The sequence below is a fragment of the Hordeum vulgare genome, chromosome 7H, assembly GCF_904849725.1.
Source record: "Hordeum vulgare subsp. vulgare chromosome 7H, MorexV3_pseudomolecules_assembly, whole genome shotgun sequence".
Lineage (NCBI taxonomy): Eukaryota > Viridiplantae > Streptophyta > Magnoliopsida > Poales > Poaceae > Hordeum > Hordeum vulgare.
In genome coordinates, this window is record NC_058524.1 from 56,934,467 (window position 1) to 56,956,573 (window position 22,107).

Here is a 22,107-nt window from a genome sequence, read left to right on the forward strand (position 1 = left end):
CGGTTCATATGTAAAATAATTTGAACAGCGGCCTCCTCGTGATGTAAAATGCAACACCTCGCGGTGCAAATTTACATCACGAGATGCATCTGGTCCAAAACCAGCCGCCCGCGAACGTCCAACCGCCACTTTATTTCCTTTCCCTCCCGCCCGTCCGCCGCCGCCCGCATCAGATCCGGCCCTGCCCCGTCCCCCGCCGTAGCTCCAAACCGCCCCGTGCGTCGCCGCCCCGTCCGCCCCGCCCGGCTCCGTCCGCCACCGCCGCGCAGCTCCGTCCCGCCCAGCTCCGTCCGCCACCGCCCCGCAGCTCAGCCCCGCCCGGCTCCGTCCGCCACCGCTCTCCGATGGCGCCGAAGAAGACGCCGAAGGGCAAGTCGGGCTTCTTCGGCGTGAGGCAGAAACCCTCCGGTAATCGGGGAGTGGAGTTCTCCGATGCCGGGAGGCGTTGGTGGATCGGCACGTAACCCTCCGCCCACGAGGCTGCGCGTGCCTACGGCGTGGCGGTGTGGCGTGCCGTGAGGCCTCGGGAGCACCTCAACTTCCCAGAGATCGAGAGTGGGGTGGAAGCGGAGATGCTTGTGCCGCGGGGCATCAAGATGAAGGAGATCACGATGAAGAAGAAGACGACGAAGAAGCCGTCGGTTGTCGTCAATGCCGGCGAGACCGACGAGGAGGCGATGGCGAGGTTTTCTCGTGAGCATCCGGAGTACGTCCAGGCCGAGCTGTAGCACTACTGGAAGCGTGAGGCGGAGCAGAAGAACAAGGAGGACGAGGCCGGTCCCTCAACGGTGATCCCCATCGAGTCCTCTTCCGAGGAGGACTGGGCAGACTTCTCGGAGGAGGAGGAGGAGGAGGAGGGGTATGACGACCCGGAGAAGGAGGAGTTCTGGGAGCAGTTCCGCAGCTCCAACGACGAGGAGTAGTTTATCTAGTAGTTTGAAGTAGTAGTTGAAGTTCATGTATGAAACTATGTTGAATTTGATGTTTGAACTATGTTGAATGGACTAGTAGTTTGTCGTTTTAAGAAATTTTACATCTTCATTTTGGACCATCTATTGGAGTTGCTCTTTTGGACCATCAATTTGGACCATCTATGAAGTTGAGCTTTTTTCGGAGCTCCAAAACGCACGTTTTGGCGGTTCAAATTTTACATCTTCGGTTTTGGACCGCCAAATTTTGGACCATCTATTAGAGATGCTCGAAGAGCATCTCTAACAGCCGCCAAAAACGCAGTCCGCCGCTAAAGGTTCATTTTTTAGGAGCCTGACAGCTTCAACATAAGATGTAAAATTGTGTGCGCGCTAAAAAATTTGGGCACGCGCTGAAAAATGTTATCCCGCGCACCATATTTGATGTGTCGGCTTACGCGCGCAGCTAACTCTGGGCTGCTGCATGTGGGGCCGCTGGATTGGGCGCCGCACTAGCGCACGTCAGTTGGAGATGCTCCGGTCCACTAGTGGGGATGGGGCCTTTAGCCCCGGCCCGTAAGGGGCTTTAGTCCCGGTTCACCAACCGGGACTAAAGGGGCGGGACTAAAGGCCTAACCTTTCGTCCCGGCCCTCTTACAAGCCGGGACTAAAGGTGCTCCACGTGGGCGCCTCGTAGCGCCCGAGGGGCAGGACCTTTAGTCCCGGTTCGTTACACGGGCCGGGACTAAAGATTTTCAGATTTTGCTTATTTTCGGGGTTTTTTTAATGAAATTATTTTTGGGTTTTAGGGTTTTAGGGTTTAGGTGTTCGGAAGATTAACGTGATGCCTCGTTTGGTGTTCGGGAATTAGTTTTCATATAATTTAAATAGAAATAATTATGCATATATATAAGATTAACTTATCTTACAAGCGAGCATATATATACAATTATATGCAGATCTGAATTATCGGGACTAGAGCCCGTCTATTCGATTACATGGACGAACATCAGTAATGGCCCCTATTTACACTAAATCGTCCTTTGTCATCTATAGCTTCCGTCCTCAGAAATCCCGCAAGCTCCTCTGCAACAGCAATCGCGCGTTGCTCTGGTAGGACCTTCGTCCTCATGGCCGTGTGCTATATAAGAAGAGGAGATGAATATGAATATCAATCATGATAACAAAGAATGACGGGTAAAAATAAAGGTGTGAATGTTCATTGCTTACGTCGAATCTGTGATCCTTGAGCTCACAGGTAAACGTGCGAATGGTCTCGCAAACATAGTATCCGCATAGATGTGTTCCCCGTGGCTGCTGGTCGCACTTTACGAGAATAGAATATATATAATCAAAATAATAATCTAGCATCATAAATGTATTGAAAATTAATAGAAGTATATCATACTACTACTTACCTGAGCCGCTCTAAAGGTGAGCTTCTCATGCTCGATACCGGGAGTCACGCACTTGAACCGCTTCCAAACCCTGCCCGACAAGGATAATGATTTGCTAAGTTTTTCATTAATTGATATATCAGAAAATCATCGAAAGAGACCGATAGAGCGCAAGAATGATTGAAATTACCCTTGGAGCATGTCCAGCACGCTTTGGAACTGTTCCAAGGGTCTCGACAATGGGTCGAAGGCATCAACTCTTCCCTTATCAATTTGAATGTCCAAAAGAATCCAATGGAAGCTGCACATGTATATATATATATATATATGTGTGTGTGTGTGTGTGTGTGTGTGTGTGTGTGTGTGTGTGTGTGTGTGTGTGTGTGTGTGTGTGTGTGTGTGTGTGTGTGTGTGTGTGTCAGTAACTTATCAATTACACTTATAAGTGAATGGACACAATAGAGTAAAGACCCTCACCTGAAGTTGTATGGAAACAGTATGTGGTCACAGAAATTTTGATCTGTTAGAAACCTTAAAAGGTTTTCCTCCGTCTCCTTGGGATAATTAGTTAGCGTCGCTATAAGTATTTTATCTGGGTCAATAAACCCAATATTTAGGATGCTCTTGCTTTTACAATCCAGAATCTTCATTCTGCATAATAGAGTACAAGTTATATATAGACAATGAATTGAAATAACTAAACAAGTTATATGTAGACAACGAATTGAAAAACTTACAGACAATAGAAACTCATAAGCGATTTGTCGAGGGCGTCGCCATTGTACATCTGGAAGAGTTCATCAAAGTCGATATGGATTTGTTCGGGGCGGCCGTAGTACTCCTCTGGGACACTCAGCACGATCATCGTTCTCCCATTCTTTGATTCACTTAAGTACCATTGATGCAAGTAACGCATATTTGTTGGGAGATCATCTTTGCTGACCAAAGGCTCACCCATCACAAACTGTGGCTTAGGGGCTACCACAGCCTTGGGTATCTTGTCGTCTTGGGAAGACAGCAATTCTTCAACCGAGACACCACATGCAGCTGCCAACTCCTTTGCTCTTTCTAAAGCTAGCCCCTGCACCGGAGGGGGAACATTCTCGGTTAACACCTTGAGGAGTGGGATCGACTGTTTGGCCTGTTGTCCAAGCTGAGGAACGTCTGATTTTTTCTTGCTTGTAGTTGAACTTGATTTGCTCCCACTTGCATTTGCACGTGATCTGCTCTTTTTCACTTCCTTCTGCAATGTGCGTGTATAGTCATCAGGCTTATGGTGTAAGTCATAAGGTCTGATAGGAAGATTAGCATGACGTAGGGAGGGGCGACCGTTTGCGCTTTGGGGTGCTCTGTGGCTTAGGAATCGTCGACGGAGCGTTCTTGGTGGCACGCTCCCGCTTAGTATCCGGAGCGGGCGGCGGCGGAGACGGACGACCCAAGTCCGGCGACGGTGATCGAGATGGACTCGTGTTGTGCTGGGCGACGTCATGTGGAGGGCTTGCACGTGATCTGCTCTTTTTCACTTCCTTCTGCAATGTGCGTGTATAGTCATCAGGCTTATGGTGTAAGTCATACTGTGATGGAAGGGTCGTGAAGTATTTTGCAAATGCTATTTGCTTCTAGGTGTATTCCGGGCGGGGCTCGGGTTCCTTCTTTTTCATCTGCGCATCATGATGTTCCTTTGCTATCCTGGCGTTTTCCTCGGGGGTACGATCATAAGGTCCGATACGAAGATTAGCATGACGTACCTTTGGGAGGGGCGATCGTTTGCGCTTTGGGGTGCTCTGTGGCTTAGGAATCGTCGGCGGAGCGTTCTTGGTGGCACGCTCCCGCTTTGTATCCGTGGCAGGCTCAGGCTTTGTATGCGGAGCGGGCGGCGGCGGAGCGTTCTTGGTGGCACGCTCCCACTTTGTATCCGTGGCAGGCTCAGGCTTTGTATCCGGAGCGGGCGGCGGCGGAGCGTTCTTGGTGGCACGCTCCCGCTTTGTATCCATGGCGGGCTCAGGCTTTGTATCCGGAGCGAGCGGCGGCGGAGCGTTCTTGGTGGCATGCTCCTGCTTTGTATCCGTGGCAGGCTCAGGCTTTGTATCCGGAGCGGGCGGCGGCGGAGCGTTCTTGGTGGCACGCTCCCGCTTTGTATCCGTGGAAGGCTCAGGCTTTGAATCCGGAGCGGACGACGGCGGAGCGTTCTAGGTGGCACGCTCCCGCTTTGTATCTGTGGCAGGCTCAGGCTTTGTATCCGGAGCGGGCGGCGGTGGAGACGAACGAACCAAGTCCGGCGGCGGTGATCGAGATGGACTCGTGTTGTGCTGGCCGACGTCATGTGGAGGGCTTGGAGGTGTAGGTGACCTGCGACGACTCGGAGGCGGTGTTGTCCTTGGGGCCGAGCGTGGAAGCTTGATGTAATTCTTGTCCCATAGGATGACTCCACCCAGTACTTCTCCGAGTGTCCTCTCATCTTCGGGTCTAGCTATGTCGAGCTCCATATCATTAAACCCCGTCATGATTTCATCCACCCCGACTTTAGCAAAGCCAGCTGGAATCTCACGGCCATGCCAGCGTGCATCAGGGCCAGAAGGTAAAGCTTGTCCGACGGCCACCTTCATGGATATGTTCTTGAATTTCTGATGGAGTTCACATGATGTTGACTCCTTGATTCCATCCACAGGGTAGCCGGGACCGCCCTCTATCATTCTTCGTTCATCGTCGGGCGGGGCCTCAGATTCAGCCACGCTGCTTTTCCGCTTAGATGGGGCGCCGATAATATCAAGTGCAGGGTCTTCCTGGCGCGGTACTCCTCTAAGCTCATCAATCTGCTTCTGTTGCTCGTTAATCCTGGCAAGCAACTGGTTGAACTTGTCATTCTCCTCATCCTGCTGCCGCTTCTTTGCTCTCTCTCGGCTTCTGTAAGTGTCTTGGTCTCTGGCAAACCCAAGCCACCACGGGTAAGATGGACCGAAGCCTCGCGTTCTTCCTCCATGTTCGTCATTGCCGAGGACCAGTGTGAGCAAATCTTTATCTCTATCTGCAGTGAACTTTCTTTGTCCCTCCTTAATTTCTTTCACTATCCTTTTCCAATTCTCCCTGGGTATCCTAAGATTGTCATTGCAGAGGAGGTCCCCTGTTGTTTCGTCGTACGACCCACCATGCGCAAGGAACCAATTTCTTGCTCTCAATTCCCACTCATCACGGAGTGGTTCAGGTACGATGCCTTTATCTATCAGATCTTGCTCTTTCTTTTCCCACTTTGGGATGGCAGTCTCATAGCCCCCTGGCCCCAGCTTGTGGTGATATTTCTTCTTGTCGGCATTTATCTTGTTCTTTTCTGATAATGCCTGGGCATCTTCTGACTCCTTGTACTCTTGAAATTCCTTCCAGTGATTCGCCTGCTTGGCTAGATACCCCTCGAATACTGACACTTTCTTTGTCTTCAGATAGTTTTTTCCATAGCTTCTTCTTCCAGCTACGGAACAGTTCGGCCATCTTCTTTAGAGTCCATTGCTTGACTTTGGCCCTCAGTTTGTCTGCGGCGTCTTCATTCTCACATTCTGGCAGGTTGAAATGTGACATGAGATCATTCCAAAGATTATCTTTGTACCTTTCGGCGACATAGTCACTATCGGCTGCCCCTTTGCGCTTGTTCCACTCCCGGACGCTGATCGGGACGTGATCCCTAATGAGAACTCCGCATTGCTTCTTGAATGTGTCAGCAGCATTCTTAGGAAGCTTGGGTTCGCCCGTAGGCATTATCACCTCAAAGGTGTAATGCGTCCGTGCATCCAACTTTCTAGTCGGGCCTCGTTTCGTAGATTTGCTCGATGTGGAGGCCTAAGAGGGAGAAACATTTGTCAAATGAATGTATATGTATACAATATAGAGCTATCTCCAATATTTTTCACATATTACAAGTGATTGTCGAACTTCATATGTATACCTTGCCGGACTTTATTATTTCTTCACTGGCTTCTCCACCGGCTTCTCCATCAGTGGAGCTATCACCTTCTCCGTCATTGGACCTATCTCCTGCCCCATCGTGTCGCTCGACCTCCATTCCATATCCGGAGTCGTTTAGATATAACGTCGGAGATTCAGCTGGTTCAACGTCGGGGCCGTCTTTGATTATATCTTCGAGAAGTTCTTCCTCTTCGAGGTTCCTGATATGTGGATCCATAGTTCTGCAAAAAAACGGACATTTGATTAACTAATAAACTAACAAACTATATAAGAGGGGTTGGAAACTTTGAAGGCTCGTTTTATATAGGAGGACCTTTAGTCCCGGGTCTTGGCTAGAACCTAAACTCTAAAATACCAGCCGGGCGGAGTCCAGTCCCGGACACTTAAGCATATACAATAGCAAAATTAAACTAGTTCTATTAATTTTCTTGCTAAAAAGAAACTATTAACACTTAAGCATATACAATAGAAAAATTAAACTATTAACACTTAAGCATATACAATAGCAAAATTAAGCAATAATCTAAGAAACACTATTAACACTTAAGCATATACACTATACAATAGCAAAATTAAATGACAAAAAAAATATTTCTTCTTCTTGTAACCCTAAACTAATTTTTCCTCTTCTTCTATTTCTCCTCTTCTTCTACTTCTTCTTCTACTTCTACTTCTCCTCTTCTTCTACTACTTCTCCTCTCCTCTTCTTCTATTTTTCCTCTTCTTCTCCTCTCCTCCTCTTCTTATTCTCCTTTTTCTTCTTTTCTTCTCCTCCTCTTCTTATTCTCCTTTTTCTTCCTTTCTTCTCTTTTTTCTTCCTTTCTTCCCTTTTTCTTCTTTTCTTCTCCTTTTTCTTCTTTTCTTCTCCTTCTCCTTTTTCTTCCTTTCTTCTCCTTTTTCTTCCTTTCTTCTCCTTTTTTCCTTTCTTCTCCTTTTTCTTCCTTTCTTCTATTTTCTTCCTTTCTTCTCCTTTTTCTTCCTTTCTTCTCCTTTTTCTTCCTTTCTTCTCCTTTTTCTTCCTTTCTTCTCCTTTTTCTTCTTTTCTTCTCCTTTTTCTTCCTTTCTTCTCCTTTTTCTTCTTTTCTTCTCTTCTTTTCTTCCTTTCTTCTCCTTTTTCTTCCTTTCTTCTCCTTTTTCTTCTTTGCTTGTGCTGGCCGGAGTGTTGGGGAGGAGGGGGCGTGGGGCTTATCGGCCAGAGGTGTCGACGGTGCGCGGCGAGGAGGACGGCGGCGCGCGGCGAGGAGGACGGCGGCGGAGAGCAGGACGACGGCGACGGCGAGGAGGACGGCAGGCGGCGGCGAGCAGGACGGCGGGCAGCCTGACGGCGTCGTCGAGTTCGTCGCTTGCCGCGCCGGGCAGGAGAACGAGAGGAAGAAGAAGAGAAATGGACGATTTGGGTTCGAAATTTTCTAACTCCCGCTTATACAAGTGGATCTTTAGTCCCGGTTCGGGGCTCGATCCGGGACTAAAGACCCATTTAGTCCCGGATGGAGCCACGACCCGGGAATAAAGGCCCTTTTTCGGGCAGACCAGAAGGCGGGAAGCAGGGGCCTTTAGTCCCGGTGCGTGGCTCCAACCGGGACTAAAGACACCCTTTAGTCCCGGGTGGAGCCACGACCCGGGACTAGAGGCCCTTTTTCGGCAGGCCAGAAGGCGGGAAGCAGGGGCCTTTAGTCCCGGGGCGTGGCAAGAACCGGGACTAAAGTGTTACCTATATAAACCCTCGCCCCTGCCCACCGTATCCCCTGTTTTTTGGTTGTTGAAGTGTGACCATGCCATGCTCTTGCCACTCTAGTTCATGCACATGACGTGTTCGATGAAATGCCCGAGCCACTCTACTTAAGCTTTCTCCTCTCCAAGCTCGACCTCCAAGCTCCATTTTCCTTAATATTAGGTTTGGCCGTGCACCAACTGCGAGCACCACCGTGGTGAGCCTCTTGTTCTTATCTTCTTTTTAAAATCAAAAAAATCTTACTTGTATGATTTAGATACATACTTGTATAAATTACTCACTTTCATTATTTTTTGTTATTATATAGTGCGATGGTTTTTGTATCCGCCTCCGTCGGCCCTCGTCCTGTCTATGATTCGGATGTGGTATATATTATCTTTTATAACTATTTGTTTTATTTAGTGTTTATGACAATTATGACGACCAATGTGACATATATATTTTTAATCTAGGAGGTATGTGAACCGGAAATTCCAACCCACATAAAAATTCTTGTCAAGAAGTTAAATTTGGTTGAAAAAGAAAACAAATACTTGAAGAAAAAATTGAAAATAATTGAGGATAAGAATATGGAACTGGAGTTGCATGTCGCCGATGTCATCGATGATCGCAAGATGAAGATCGATGCGATGCGGTTGAAGATGGATGCAATGCGCTTGAAGATGGATGAAATGCGCTTGAAGATTAGGAATATTAGAAAATATGCCATTGATAAAGAGGCTTGGTATCATTATGCTGTTGGGTCAATTGTTACCTTAGTTGCGATTTTGATCGCGTTTGTTGTTGCATTTAAATGTTTTACATAGTTGTATGTTGTTTTATGAGAGAACTTTATGTATTTATTTTTTGCAATAATAACATTTGATCACTACTGTTCTTTGGCTTTAATGTGATGATGAACTTGTATTAATTTGGTCATATGTTCTGCAATAGTTTTTTGATATATTTAATTTCACAATAGAGATGAATCGCCAATGATAATATTTAATTTCATAATATGGTTTTTTGAACTCCATACTTTTTGTGTGTTCAACAATTTCTGACTTCATTTGGTATATTTCGTGCATTTACTTATTTTTTTTGAGCTAGTTGATCCTGAAATTGAAAAGCACTACAAATGACCTCTGAAAATGTTGAAATTTGGCATGCTATCATCATTTCACCCACATAGCATGTGTTAAAAAGTTGAGAGGGCTACGACAAAAACTGGATGCATTTCGTGTACAAAACGGACAATCTCTCTTGAAGTATCAGGGTTTCGAACGAGAACTCATCTCTTACAAAGGGATTTCATTTTTTTTAACTTATTTGAACTCCATACTTTTTGTGTGTGCAAAATGCACCATTCAAAGGCACATCACAAAATTTCAACAATTTCTGACTTCATTTGGTATATTCCGTGCATTTACTTATTTTTTTGAGCTAGTTGACCCTGAAATTGAAAAGCACTACAAATGAACTCTGAAAATGTTGAAAGTTGGCATGCTATCATCATTTCACCCACATAGCATGTGTTAAAAAGTTGAGAGGGCTACGACAAAAACTGAATGCACTTCGTGTACAAAACGGACAATCTCTCTCGAAGTATCACGGTTTCGAACGAGAACTCATCTCTTACAAAGGGATTTCATTTTTTTGAACTTATTTGAACTCCATACTTTTTGTGTGTGCAAAATGCACCATTCAAAGGCACATAACAAAATTTCAACAATTTCTGACTTCATTTGGTATATTCCGTGCATTTACTTATTTTTTTGAGCTAGTTGACCCTGAAATTGAAAAGCACTACAAATGAACTCTGAAAATGTTGAAAGTTGGCATGCTATCATCATTTCACCCACATAGCATGTGTTAAAAAGTTGAGAGGGCTACGACAAAAACTGAATGCACTTCGTGTACAAAACGGACAATCTCTCTCGAAGTATCAGGGTTTCGAACGAGAACTCATCTCTTACAAAGGGATTTCATTTTTTTGAACTTATTTGAACTCCATACTTTTTGTGTGTGCAAAATGCACCATTCAAAGGCACATCACAAAATTTCAACAATTTCTGACTTCATTTGGTATATTTCGTGCATTTACTTATTTTTTTGAGCTAGTTCACCCTGAAATTGAAAAGCACTACAAATGAACTCTGAAAATGTTGAAAGTTGGCATGCTATCATCATTTCACCCACATAGCATGTGTTAAAAAGTTGATAGGGCTACGACAAAAACTGGATGCACTTCGTGTACAAAACGGACAATCTCTCTCGAAGTATCAGGGTTTCGAACAAGAACTCATCTCTTACATGGATACTATGAAAATGAAAAGTGTTTGAAATTTAGTACATTCCATACATGCATTACATAAAAGGTTTAATACATTATTACATTATTGCACTAATATTCCTATCTATTATTTCTGTTTTCTTCTGGGTCGTAGCCATGGAGAATCTTCATCATTTAGTAGGATGCTTGGGTTAGTTTTCACTTTGAAGGGCGGAATTTCATGAAATTTATTATAATCTTCTGACATGTCTGTATTGTCATCTACTCCCACGATGTTTCTTTTCCCTGAAAGAACTATGTGGCATTTTGGCTCATCGGACGATATCTTCTTTTGCTGATTTCTTTTTCTCGTTAATGTAGACATGTCCTTCACATAGAAAACCTGAGCGACATCACTGGCTAGGACAAATGGTTCGTCCATGTACGCAAGATTGTTGAGATCCACTGTTGTCATGCCGTACTTTTGGTCTACAACTACCCCACCTCCTGTCAGCTTCACCCATTTGCACCGAAATAAAGGGATCTTAAAAGTAGGTCCATAGTCAAGTTCCCATGTCTCCTCTATGTACCCGTAATATGTTTCCAAACAGTGCCCATTCTCGTCTGTTGCATCAAAGCGGACACCACTATTTTGGTTGGTGCTCTTTTTATCTTGGGCAACCGTGTAAAATGTATTCCCATTTATCTCATACCCTTGGTCCTCCCGTGCCATCTCTTCCTTTATGACGTTCCTGGTCCTCCCGTGCTTCCGGTGTATCTTTTGACTTCCCATACAAGCCCAGGAAGCCTAGAATATTCACGCCGAGATTCTTCGTCAGGTGCATCACGTCGATTGCCAAGCGGACCTCATGGACTTCCCAGTAGGGTAGCTCCCAAAATATAGTTTTTTTCTTCCACATGGGTACGCGCTTATCAGGGCCGTTAGGAACAGGTTGGCTGCCAGGACCCTTTCCAAAGATTACTTTTAAATGTTTGACCATATCAAATACTTCAGCACCAGTACAGATGACAGGCTTCCCCCGGGGTTCTGCCTTGCCATTGAAATGCTTGCCTTTTTTCTTTAAGGGATGCTTGGGCGGAAGAAAACGACGATTGTACGGATACACATTCTTCCTACAGTTGTCGAGATATATACTTTCTGTCTGATCCAAACAGTGCGTGCATGCATTGTATCCCTTGTTTGACTGTCCTGAAATGTAACTAAGAGCAGGCCAATCATTGATGGTTACGAAAAGCAACGCTCGAAGGTCAAATTCCTCTTGTTTGTGCTCGTCCCACACACGTACACCTGGTTCGGCCCACAGCTGTAAAAGTTCATCAACTAATGGCCTTAGGTACACATCAATATCGTTGTCGGGTTGCTTTGGACCTTGTATAAGCACTGGCATCATAATGAACTTCCGCTTCATGCACAACCAAGGAGGAAGGTTGTAGATACATAGAGTAACGGGCCAGGTGCTGTGACTGCAACTCTGCTTCACAAAAGGATTCATGCCATCTGTACTCAGACCTAACCATAAGTTCCTTGCGTCAGCTGCAAATCTCGGGAACTCTCTCTCGATATTTCTCCACTGCCGACCATTAGCGGTGTGCCTCAACTTATCGTCTTTCATACGATCTTCCATGTGCCATCGCAACAACTTCGCATGATCTTTATTTCTGAACAGACGTTTCAACCGTGGTATTATAGGAGCATACCACATCACCTTGGCAGGAACCCTCTTCCTGGGTGGCTCGCCCTCAATATCACCAGGGTCATCTTTTCTGATCTTATACCGCAATGCAGTGCATACCGGGCATTGATCCATATTCTCGTACTTCTCACCGCGGTAGAGGATGCAGTCATTAGGGCATGCATGTATCTTCTGCACGTCTAATCCTAGAGGGCAGACAAGCTTCTTTGCTTCGTACGTGCTGGCGGGCAATTCGTTCTTTCTTGGAAGCATCTTCTTCATCAGTACTAGCAACTTTTCGAAGGACGAGTCAGTCACACCGGTCTCTGCCTTCCACTTCAGCAATTCCAGTGTGCTACCCAACTTCTTCCGGCCATCTTCACAAGTTGGGTACAACAATTTGTTGTGGTCCTGTAACATCTGCTCGAACTGCAACCTCTCCTTTTCTGTGTCGCAACCTCGCCGTGCATCAGAAATGACCCGGCCAAGATCATCAGCGGGCTCATCTGGTTCCCGTTCTTCATCCTGATCTTCTTCTTCATTGTCTTCCATTGCGGTATCAGCATACTCAGGGAACATAGACCGATAGTTGTCATCATCGTTCTCTTCTTCTTCATCGTCGTCTTCCATCATAACCCTCTTTCTCCGTGCTTGGTCCAAACATTATAGCCCGACATAAAACTGGACTGAAGCAGGTGGCTCTGAATGACTCTTTAGGAAGCGTAATCCTTCTCATTCCGACATTCAACACATGGACAAAACATATAGCCACCACCATGCTTGTTCGTATCGGCTGCATCTCGAAAAGAATGCACGCCTTCTCTGTAAGCGGTTGTGCGTCGATCACCGTACATCCATGGATGACTCATCTGCGTTATACGACAGTATATCAAATACAATCACGATCCTAAAAATTAGTACCGCACGGTCTAAACGAGGAAATATAGTTGCTAACCTTTTAGAATAAGTAGAAATAAAGAGGAAGAGGTTTAAGCGTGGCTCAGGCATCTCATATCGTAGTTGTGTTCGGTGAACTGAAGCGGCATCGCTCTAACACACATTTCAACAAACACCTCTAGTGCATAAAAAAGTGGAGAGCAAGCACCCACCCACAATCCTCCATCCAAGAAAAATGCAACCAAGAGGGGAGAGGGGGGCTGTGCTATATATAGGCAGAGGACTTTAGTCCCGGTTTGGGACATGAACCGGGACTAAAGGCTCCTTACGGGCCGGGACTAAAGCCTCGAGGGAGGATATGAGAATTGGGGCAACGTGGCCGGGCCTTTAGTCCCGGCCCAGAGGCAGGCCGGGACTAAAGGGTCCCGGCCAAAGGCCCGTTTTCCACTAGTGGTCCCCGCCTTTTAAAAGTGCTATAGTGGCGCGCTAATTTTTTTATTGGGCGTGATATTTTTATGCTGGCATTGGAGATGCTCTAATATGATGTGGTGTTTGTAGGCAGCCAACTGCCCACTGCAAGATACTCCTAATTCTCGTCAACAACAAATATTATAGTACGAAAGGAATATGATATATGTTTTTTTTTAAACGAAGATACAACATTTGTTTCATCTGTTAAATAAGGAGAGAATATGGTTTAGAGTTTTACATAAACACGCATGACAATTACTCGCACAAAACTACAGTCCTATGTTTTATTGCGCCCACAATAACCCATAACTTTGCCTCTTAAAGAATGGAGTAAGAAGAAGAGGCGGTGGTACAAATTTTCGACGAAACACTTTAGCATTGCGCTCGTTCCAAATGGTCCATGGGATGAGCATAGTGAGGGAGGTCATGGCATGCCAATTTGGGCTTCGGTTATCGGTCTTTTTGTCCCACCACTCGTTGATGGATTCATCAAGATGCCACTCGGAGATGTTGATGTGAGGTAGCCCCAGTTTGTCGATGATAGATCTTCAGAGCCTAAGCGTGTATCGACACTTGAAGAAGAAGTGTGGCCCCGTTTCTTGTTCTTTCTTGCATAGTTGGCAAAGACCAAAATTTATGTGATGTTGTTGTGTATGTTTACATTTGTGTGATGTGTTTGTTGGCAACCAACCGCCGCTGCAACATAAGACTGCTTGAGTGAAGGCATACACGTATGCAAATTGACCAAGTTGGTAAACAATATTACGATGGAATGTCAAAACAAGCCTGAGTTGCTTGATTGTTCTTCCCTGCATGTAATTTCGACATCAACTGGTTTTCTATATCTATCTATTACCGTTCTTCTTTCAATAAATATACTAACACATAAAAATGATGCACTAAAATTATTTTGTTTGAATCTAATTACAGATTTTTGTTATCAAATTTAATATGTTTTCATATAATACAGGTCTAATTTGGAAGTAGTTTAATTGCATCCTTTGTTTTCTGTTTATAAAATTGGTGGTAACTTCAAAATGAATGATGCCACTGCCTATTAATTTAGCATCTTGCTTACAAATGCACACTCACTTCATATGATCGGTGTGGATGGTTCCTTTTGGCATTCTTATCCGGAAATGGAGAGTCAATACCAAATATTTGTTTTCACCATTGTCTTTGCAACAACCACGAGACCCTCAAAATTGGACCCAACAAGTAAATTTGACAAGTTTTTATCAATTGTATTTTTCGCTGGATCTACATATGCACATATTTTTTTTATTAAATTTTCTCTTGAAATTTTATTTACACTCCCTTTCACTATTGTGCATTCTATAGTTTACAATGACGCCTATTGCAAATTTCTACTTCATTTTCTCTTAGTAAGTTTTGTGCTTTTTAATTATATCCATTGCATTTCCTACCACACTTGTGGCCAATTGTTTAGATCCAACGGGATATACCAGATGATTTTTCCTCTGCTCTGTTTTTTCACAGGATATATGATATTTTACACCATTGAGTGATGCATTCCTAGACCAACTAGAGACTTTACCCCACACATTGCTGCGGGAATTATTTGCAGTTATATTAATTAGATTTGGTCGTATGTAACATTAGTATTTGGATTAACAATGTGAGAATTTGAAACAAAAATACATTATTTTGTATTTGGTTATTCTATAGTTGCAAAATGGTTAATAAAAATATGAGTAGCATGCTTGATGCGTGTTAAGGTGGGCCTTTTTTCTTGCATGGTGACATGACGTCGTATCATAGTTCCATGCTGAGAGAATCAAAGCTGTCTGGGGTCAACTATTTTAGCAAACTAGAGAGTACCCCACACGTTGTAGCGGGATTTGGTGGGTATATATTTGATTTGATAATATGAGAACAAAAATTTAAAATACATATGACTTATTATATTTGATTTATGTATAGTTGTAGCATACATAAGTAGAATAACTGAACGGAAGACATTTTCTCATGCATGGTTGAATGTTCTCATGGGTATTTTCCCACGCATGATTTTATGTTGAGGTTATCCTTATCATAATTGTATGATGGAGGGACATGCTTGCATGTTGAAATAAATAAGTTAGTGGGGATGACTCTCTTAGGTATATAAGATACTAGATGATATACCCCAAGCATTGCCGTGGGAATTGGTTGCAATATATTTTAATGGGATTAGACTGTATGAAATTAATATTTGGGTAAATAAAATAATGCATATATTTGATCACCTCGTATGTTTCCTCAACTATCAGTTGAAACAGAGTATGAAAAAAGCATGCGCGTTGTGGTGGGAATTTGTGGCAACATACTTTCATGATATTTGATTATTTATATAATAAATATTTGGATGAATAATATGAAAAATAAAATTTAAAAATAAACATAATTTATTGTATTAAATTTTTGAGACGGGCCTTTCTCATACATGTTTGCATGTTGAGGTGGGTCTTTTTCATGCATGTTGCATGATGATGTGGTATGTGTCAATGTGTGCATATTGAAAGAAGTAAATTAGTGGAGGGCCAAAGGCTAGATGTTTAGACATCGAAGTCATATGATGAGTACGGAATTCCGAGTTGCTGAGATTTGTGTAAACCTTTTGTCGGTTTTGTCGTGCACTTCTTGACTGTTGTTAGTTGAATTTTTTGACAATTACGTTATTTTTTGTCCACTATATTGGTTCAAATTTGCCTAAAAAACTACTAGGATAATAAAATTAACCCTTCTATTGTTCCTATATGCTCGCTCTGTCCGTGAACCCTTCTATCCATCTTAAATATAGGGAGGATACGCGGACGCGCCCGGCCGCACCCGGTTAGTCCGTCATATAGGACGCGACCCCATCCAGGACCATCTTTTTCTTTTTTTTATTCATTTTTTTCTCTCTCTTCCTCTTCATCAATCACGTGCAATTGACCGAACATATGAGAAAGAAAATGAATAATATGATTGCATGGACCGATAAATAAGGGACACGTCTGATTACTGACCGGGCGTGTCCGCACACATTTAAGGGGTCATATTTACCATGTCTAGATGTAGATGCTCGAAGAGTGTAGTTGCGAAAAGGTAAACATGTGGCAAGGTTCCATCCAACCACTATCTTTGACAGGAAAATCCTATCACCTTATCAAGTGACAAGACCCAGCCGAGCTGCTGACTAGGAAGGCTACTATTGGAAGCTTGGAACCCCCACATGGATCCGCGGTCGCCACTTGCCACTTGCCATGAGCCTCCAAGACAAGCAGGCACACACAGCAACCAGCCAGTGCTGCGGCTGCCTGCTGCCCATGTCATGCCCTCCAACACCACCCTCCTGAGCTCCCATGAAAACCCTGGCCGACCACTGGCCGTCGCCTGATCAGCAGCATAGATACGCCCCAGCTGCCGCCACGGGACGAGGCCTCCTCCGTCCAACCCCGGCATCATGCCCTGATCTCCAGCGGATCGACGGCACGTCACCGCGGATCCCCACGCGCCCGGCCACTTGTAACGCGCGAGGGCAACGCAGCGAGCGCGGCCCGGTCGCCCGACGCTGGCACACCACGGCGCGCGCATCGGCGAGATCGAGCATGCATGCATGCATGCATGCGTCCAAGCCGCGACGGGACGGGCGGGGAGATCGCGCCCTGGATACGGTGCGTTGCACAAGGAAACACACGCATCACCGATGACACACACACCCAGACCCAGATTTGGCAGGTGCGCGCGCGCAAGTCGACCATATGCATGAATCTTGATGCCTGCCTCAGCGGGCGCCTGACCTACTCGACACAGACGGACGCCGCAATCCACACTCAAACGTTTTGACTGGTCGACACCTTTTACATGTAATTCAAATATAAATCGGATATAGAGAGACCCAAGCGCGTTCGATACGTTGGACGTTTCATCCGACTTCACATATATTCTTTTTTATCCCTTCCTCACACAAAATCATAGCCACTCCACTCCGTCCTCAAGCTCCCGCCCGGCGAACTCCAGCCTCCTCTGTCATGGCATGCAGCGGATCCGAATTCTACACCTCCAGTTCATCGACCACGAGCTCATCGCATGCGGCGCCGAGGAGTGTATGACCGTCTGGCTTGCACTCCGACACTCCCGGGAGGAGGCCCCCTCATGGCATCGCTTGGACTCCTTCCATCCGAAATCCATTCCGTCCGCTAAAATGACGCTTGGATCTGCCGATAGCTGTGCCATCGTTGCCTCACCGGAGGCGGTGTGGTCCGTCTGGCGTCTTAACGCAGTGGCGGACGCGCAACCACTTCGTTGGCGCGTCGAGCTAGATAACACACATGGGCGCCGCCTCACACAAACAAGACGCGGCGTGGCAGCCGCGCGGACCAGCGGGCTCGTGAGACGGCGAAAGCCCTCGCGACGACGGATGTTTGCAAGGCAGCATCGCATTCTTCGACGCCTCGTATGGTGCACCAGCACGGACGCCGCGATCACGTCGTGGTGGACGTCGCCGACTCCTCCGAGAACGGATCCAGTATCGATCTAATGTCCACTAGCATCATCAGGATCCGGTCTCCGATGAGGAAGAGGAGGGCATGGGAGACGACGGCGCATCGAGTCCCGTGAGCTGGCTCACGTCCAATGTCCTACTCTACCTCGCCGAAGATCGGACCAACATTCTAGAGAGCGCAGCTGGCCGTCGAACATGAGCACGATGGAGCCGGACGAGCTTCACTCAATATTAGGTTTATGTTGCATGTAATAGTATGATTTGAGATTTCTTATCGAAGGTATCCAGTTATAAAATGATTATTTGAGCCTTGACTGATCATTGCCCGCGGAGACGTCGGGCATGTCCGTGAATGTTTAAGAGATCAAATTTACCAAGTCGGGTCCTAGATGCTCTCACTTTGCATCAAATGAATTGCACGGTTCTTTTTCTTTTCTTTTGAGGGGCTAAAATGCTAGCCTCCCCATCTGCATATGCTCTTCCCAAGGCGCCGGCTCTGCTCGTCCCAAGGCCTCCATGCCATTGCAATGGATGGCGCCAAAACTGAAAACAGATGCAAATGTAGCAGCCCAATGAGGCTGCAGATTTCCACCTTCTAGCTAGGTACTGCAGTTTGCAACTTGTTTGCCCTGTGATCGGAGGGCAAGTAGGACGATGTGTTTGAGTGTGTGACTGTCTACGTACCAATCGATATTTTGGCAGATCTCGCAGTAGTTTTTTTTTTCTCTCGCAGTAGCCGTGACTCAGTGAGCCTGTGATGTCATTGGAAATTCATGGGGCTCGATAGTCAATCCTATGGGGAAAATCAAAGTACGTACAGTTTGCAGATCAGTGTGTGTCATGCGGGCATCTGCGGGCTACTTTAGTTTGGGTTCTTGTGGGGAATCCAAAGCTCTGAACTAATCATGTACTAGCTACTATTTTTTTTTTGTATGCTTACCTACCATATGCTGATCTAACATGGATTGGACTTGTATGTAAGACTAGTTAATTAGGCCTAAGCTACCTCAAACCTCTATTTTTTTGCGGGTAAACTACCCTAGAACCTCATCATTAACTTGTTCGTCAATACATTAGGTAGGTATGTTTTACTTGGAGGGAAATGTGACGTCTGGGATCTGGTCAATAGGGGCTATCTCATAGTCTAAGGGAATATTATTAACACTAGTTCCTGACTTCTGGGTATAGTCTAGCTCACATGGTGTTCTCTAGCTTACATGGAATATATTGATTTCTTACTCATTTGTCCAGAGAAATATGTGTCCTCGTAGAACATGCGATCACATCTTTTTTATATCTTTATGGCTTCAGAAAATATTTACATTTGCCACTTGTTCTTTTTCAAAGAAAACCACAGGGAGAACCCTCCAGGATGAACCGAAATTCGCATCCTATGAGACATCCACTCCTCAACTAAGCGAGATAGGATCCTTATTGATCACTTGAAAATGATACCATTAAATATGTCTACATATCTTCATGACAGTAGGGACAACCCTGTGCACATAGCTCCCGGTTAGGGAAAAGGTCTGACCAATTTGGGTCTTTGTACACAACCTTCCCCTCTGTAGTTATGCAAGAGGTTGTTTCTAGGGCTCAAACCAGTGATCTGCTTGTCACAAGGCAACATGTTTAGTATTGCGCCGAAGCTTCCCTTCATCTTCATGACAGTAGTTATGTAAAAAATAAAGTGCAAGCAAAGATGAAAAGGATGACAATAATGCACATTGTTTGAAATGTTGCTTGTGGTGGAACAATTTGGTAACAAAGACAAAATGGACGAAAAACTATTTAATAAGTAGGATACCACGAGTATTTCTTCCATCATACTCTCAATTTATAGCTAATGTGTTTTCTCAATTGTTCTAAAATATATTACCATCTCGAAAACTTAAATTAAATGGTTACAAATTTTGTTACCCAAACTACAACCATCTTGCCAATTATCCCAAAGCACACACAATTCATCGGTAACATCACAATCAATCCCAATGCCAAATAAGGCTTAGAAAACCTAAATTTAAATAAATGACTCTTCACATTTTAAACAAATGTTTTTGTTAATTGCTCGCCCAATATAGCACATGCATGATTTTATTACTATCTCTGCTAAAATGGACTATACAATTGGAAACTCACAATCAAACTACTCTAATATCAATAACTAACTAGTAGAGTATTTCAATTGGATTAAGATATAATATTTATTTTCATGACATAATTTCGTAATTAAAAATAATGGTCTTTTGCTATCATTCCTACAAACAATAATGGTCAAATTTGTGTAGGGAATTCGTAAATGTTTTAAAACTCATCAATTTTTTAGTCAAAAGGAGTTCTATACTCATTTTTTAATGATCAATGTGTGGTTACTGAATCTTGATATCTGTAAATTTAATAGCCATAGAAAAAATTGTGAAACATATAGTACTAGTATGTAAACACATAAAATCTTATTAACCAAACATGCTTATCATAATTAACCAAACTGATGCAGAGGTTAAGAGGTAAAACCTTCATTTTCAAAAATATTTAGGTGCTAGCCAGCCAACCGAGATCACTAGTGCTTCTAAGAGTTTCGAGCATTTTTCCTTGGATCCTGATAAATTCTAAATGTTCGGACTTAAGCATGGTACCTCAAACATTTCAATGCAATTTCAGTTGATGTGAGGTGGTAACTTTAATTTGCAAACATGGTAATTTTGTCTTGTCAGAAAATTGTCATGTTTGCCAACTAAACGTGTCACCTCACGCCAACTAAATTTGCCATAAAAAATGTTTGGGCTGTCATTCTTAAAATCCAAACGTTCGGGGTTTATAATTTCCTTTCCCTTTTGGTGTTTCTGAGTTTTTTGTGTGTGCAATTTCTAACTTGATCAAGGTGAGCCAGGGGTGACATAAACACAGGCTGGGACCCACCGAGAGGCCGTTCAAAACAGGCCGGGAACTGTATTTCCTCCTTCCTCCCTTGTGTCTATTTATAGCGCTCAAAAGCTCGCAGTCGCACACACCACACTAATCACCATCACCAGCGCCATCGTCTTCTCCGAGCCCCGAGACACAGTGCCGAGACACGCTAGCGGGCAGCACGGAGGCAGCTGGTTCCACTCTCACAGAGCAAGCGAAGAGCTCCTTCTCCAATGGCGCGGCCACAGCAGCGGTACCGCGGCGTCCGGCAGCGCCACTGGGGCTCCTGGGTCTCCGAGATCCGCCACCCCCTCCTGTACGTCGCCGTCGTCGAAAGGCTCTGCGATTGCTCCGGATCGACCGGTTCTCTTGCGTGGCCTGACCATGGCGGTTTTCTTTCCTTGCAGCAAGACGAGGATCTGGCTGGGCACCTTCGAGACGGCGGAGGACGCGGCGCGCGCCTACGACGAGGCGGCGCGCATCATGTGCGGCCCGCGCGTGCGCACCAACTTCCCCGACAACGACGCCGCCCCGTCGTCGTCGTTCCTCTCCCCGGCCCTGGTCGCCAAGCTCCACCGCTTCAACGTGGCGTGCGGCCCGCAGGCCGCGCAGCAGGGGGACAAGGGCGCCTCGGCGTCGTCCGTGGGCGTGGAGCCGCGCACGTCGCCGACGCCGTTCGCCGGCTACACGGGCAATGGCGCCAGCGCGCCGTCGGCGGCGGCCGGGTGGAGCGGGGGGTTCCTGGAGGAGCAGTACGTGGAGCAGATGATCGAGGAGCTGCTGGACTCCAACTTCTCCATGGAGATCTCCTACTAGCTCCGCTCCGCCACCTCCGCGCATGCTCTGCTCCCGCGTCTTCCGTCCGCTTGCTCTGTTTCCGCTCCATTTCCCTTTCTCTTCCTCTTTCTCTCTCTCTCTCTGTGTGGGTGGGTTTGTTTTTAGCTTAGCATAAGCCATGTCGGGAAGAGCTCGAGGTTAGTATGGTCATCACCCGAGCTCTCCAGCGGCTTTGTGTATACAGTAGCTTCCTTAGAGCACATTTCTTCATTCTTGTATTACTATTCATGTCTTGATGATGCCCTAATTACTGTTTCGATCTTCGTGTTAAGCTTTGATGACACATTTTTTTGACAGAGAGTTTTCACTCTTTTTTTTTTTTTTGCGAATCTCTTTTCACTCTTGCTAAATGATTTTCCTTCGTCACTCCCAAGGTAAAGGCCCAACTTTAGCTAGTTTCTGCATTTTTTTAGTGTGTGTTCATTTTCAGGATAAATTATAGAAAAATAAAGCACAAACAATTCATCAACCACAAACTAAGCCTCCCAAGTCCACTTTGCTCTCCCCGCCAAAAGAAAAGTCTACTCTGCTCGTCAACAGTAAACGTATACTCTTTTAAGTAAGTGTTTT

General features: G+C 45.2%; 1 protein-coding gene and 1 pseudogene across 1 annotated transcript; both read left to right on the forward strand.

Annotated features, from left to right (window-relative positions):
• Positions 1-344: 344 nt before the first annotated feature.
• LOC123408499 lies at positions 345-923 on the forward strand (annotated as a pseudogene).
• Positions 924-20,785: 19,862 nt separating this feature from the next.
• LOC123410008 (ethylene-responsive transcription factor ERF003-like) lies at positions 20,786-21,800 on the forward strand. Its single transcript, XM_045102878.1, has 2 exons — positions 20,786-21,016; positions 21,108-21,800. Exons 1-2 carry the CDS (start codon positions 20,934-20,936, stop codon positions 21,514-21,516), a joined length of 492 nt encoding a protein of 163 aa, XP_044958813.1. The 5' UTR covers positions 20,786-20,933; the 3' UTR covers positions 21,517-21,800.
• Positions 21,801-22,107: the final 307 nt, after the last annotated feature.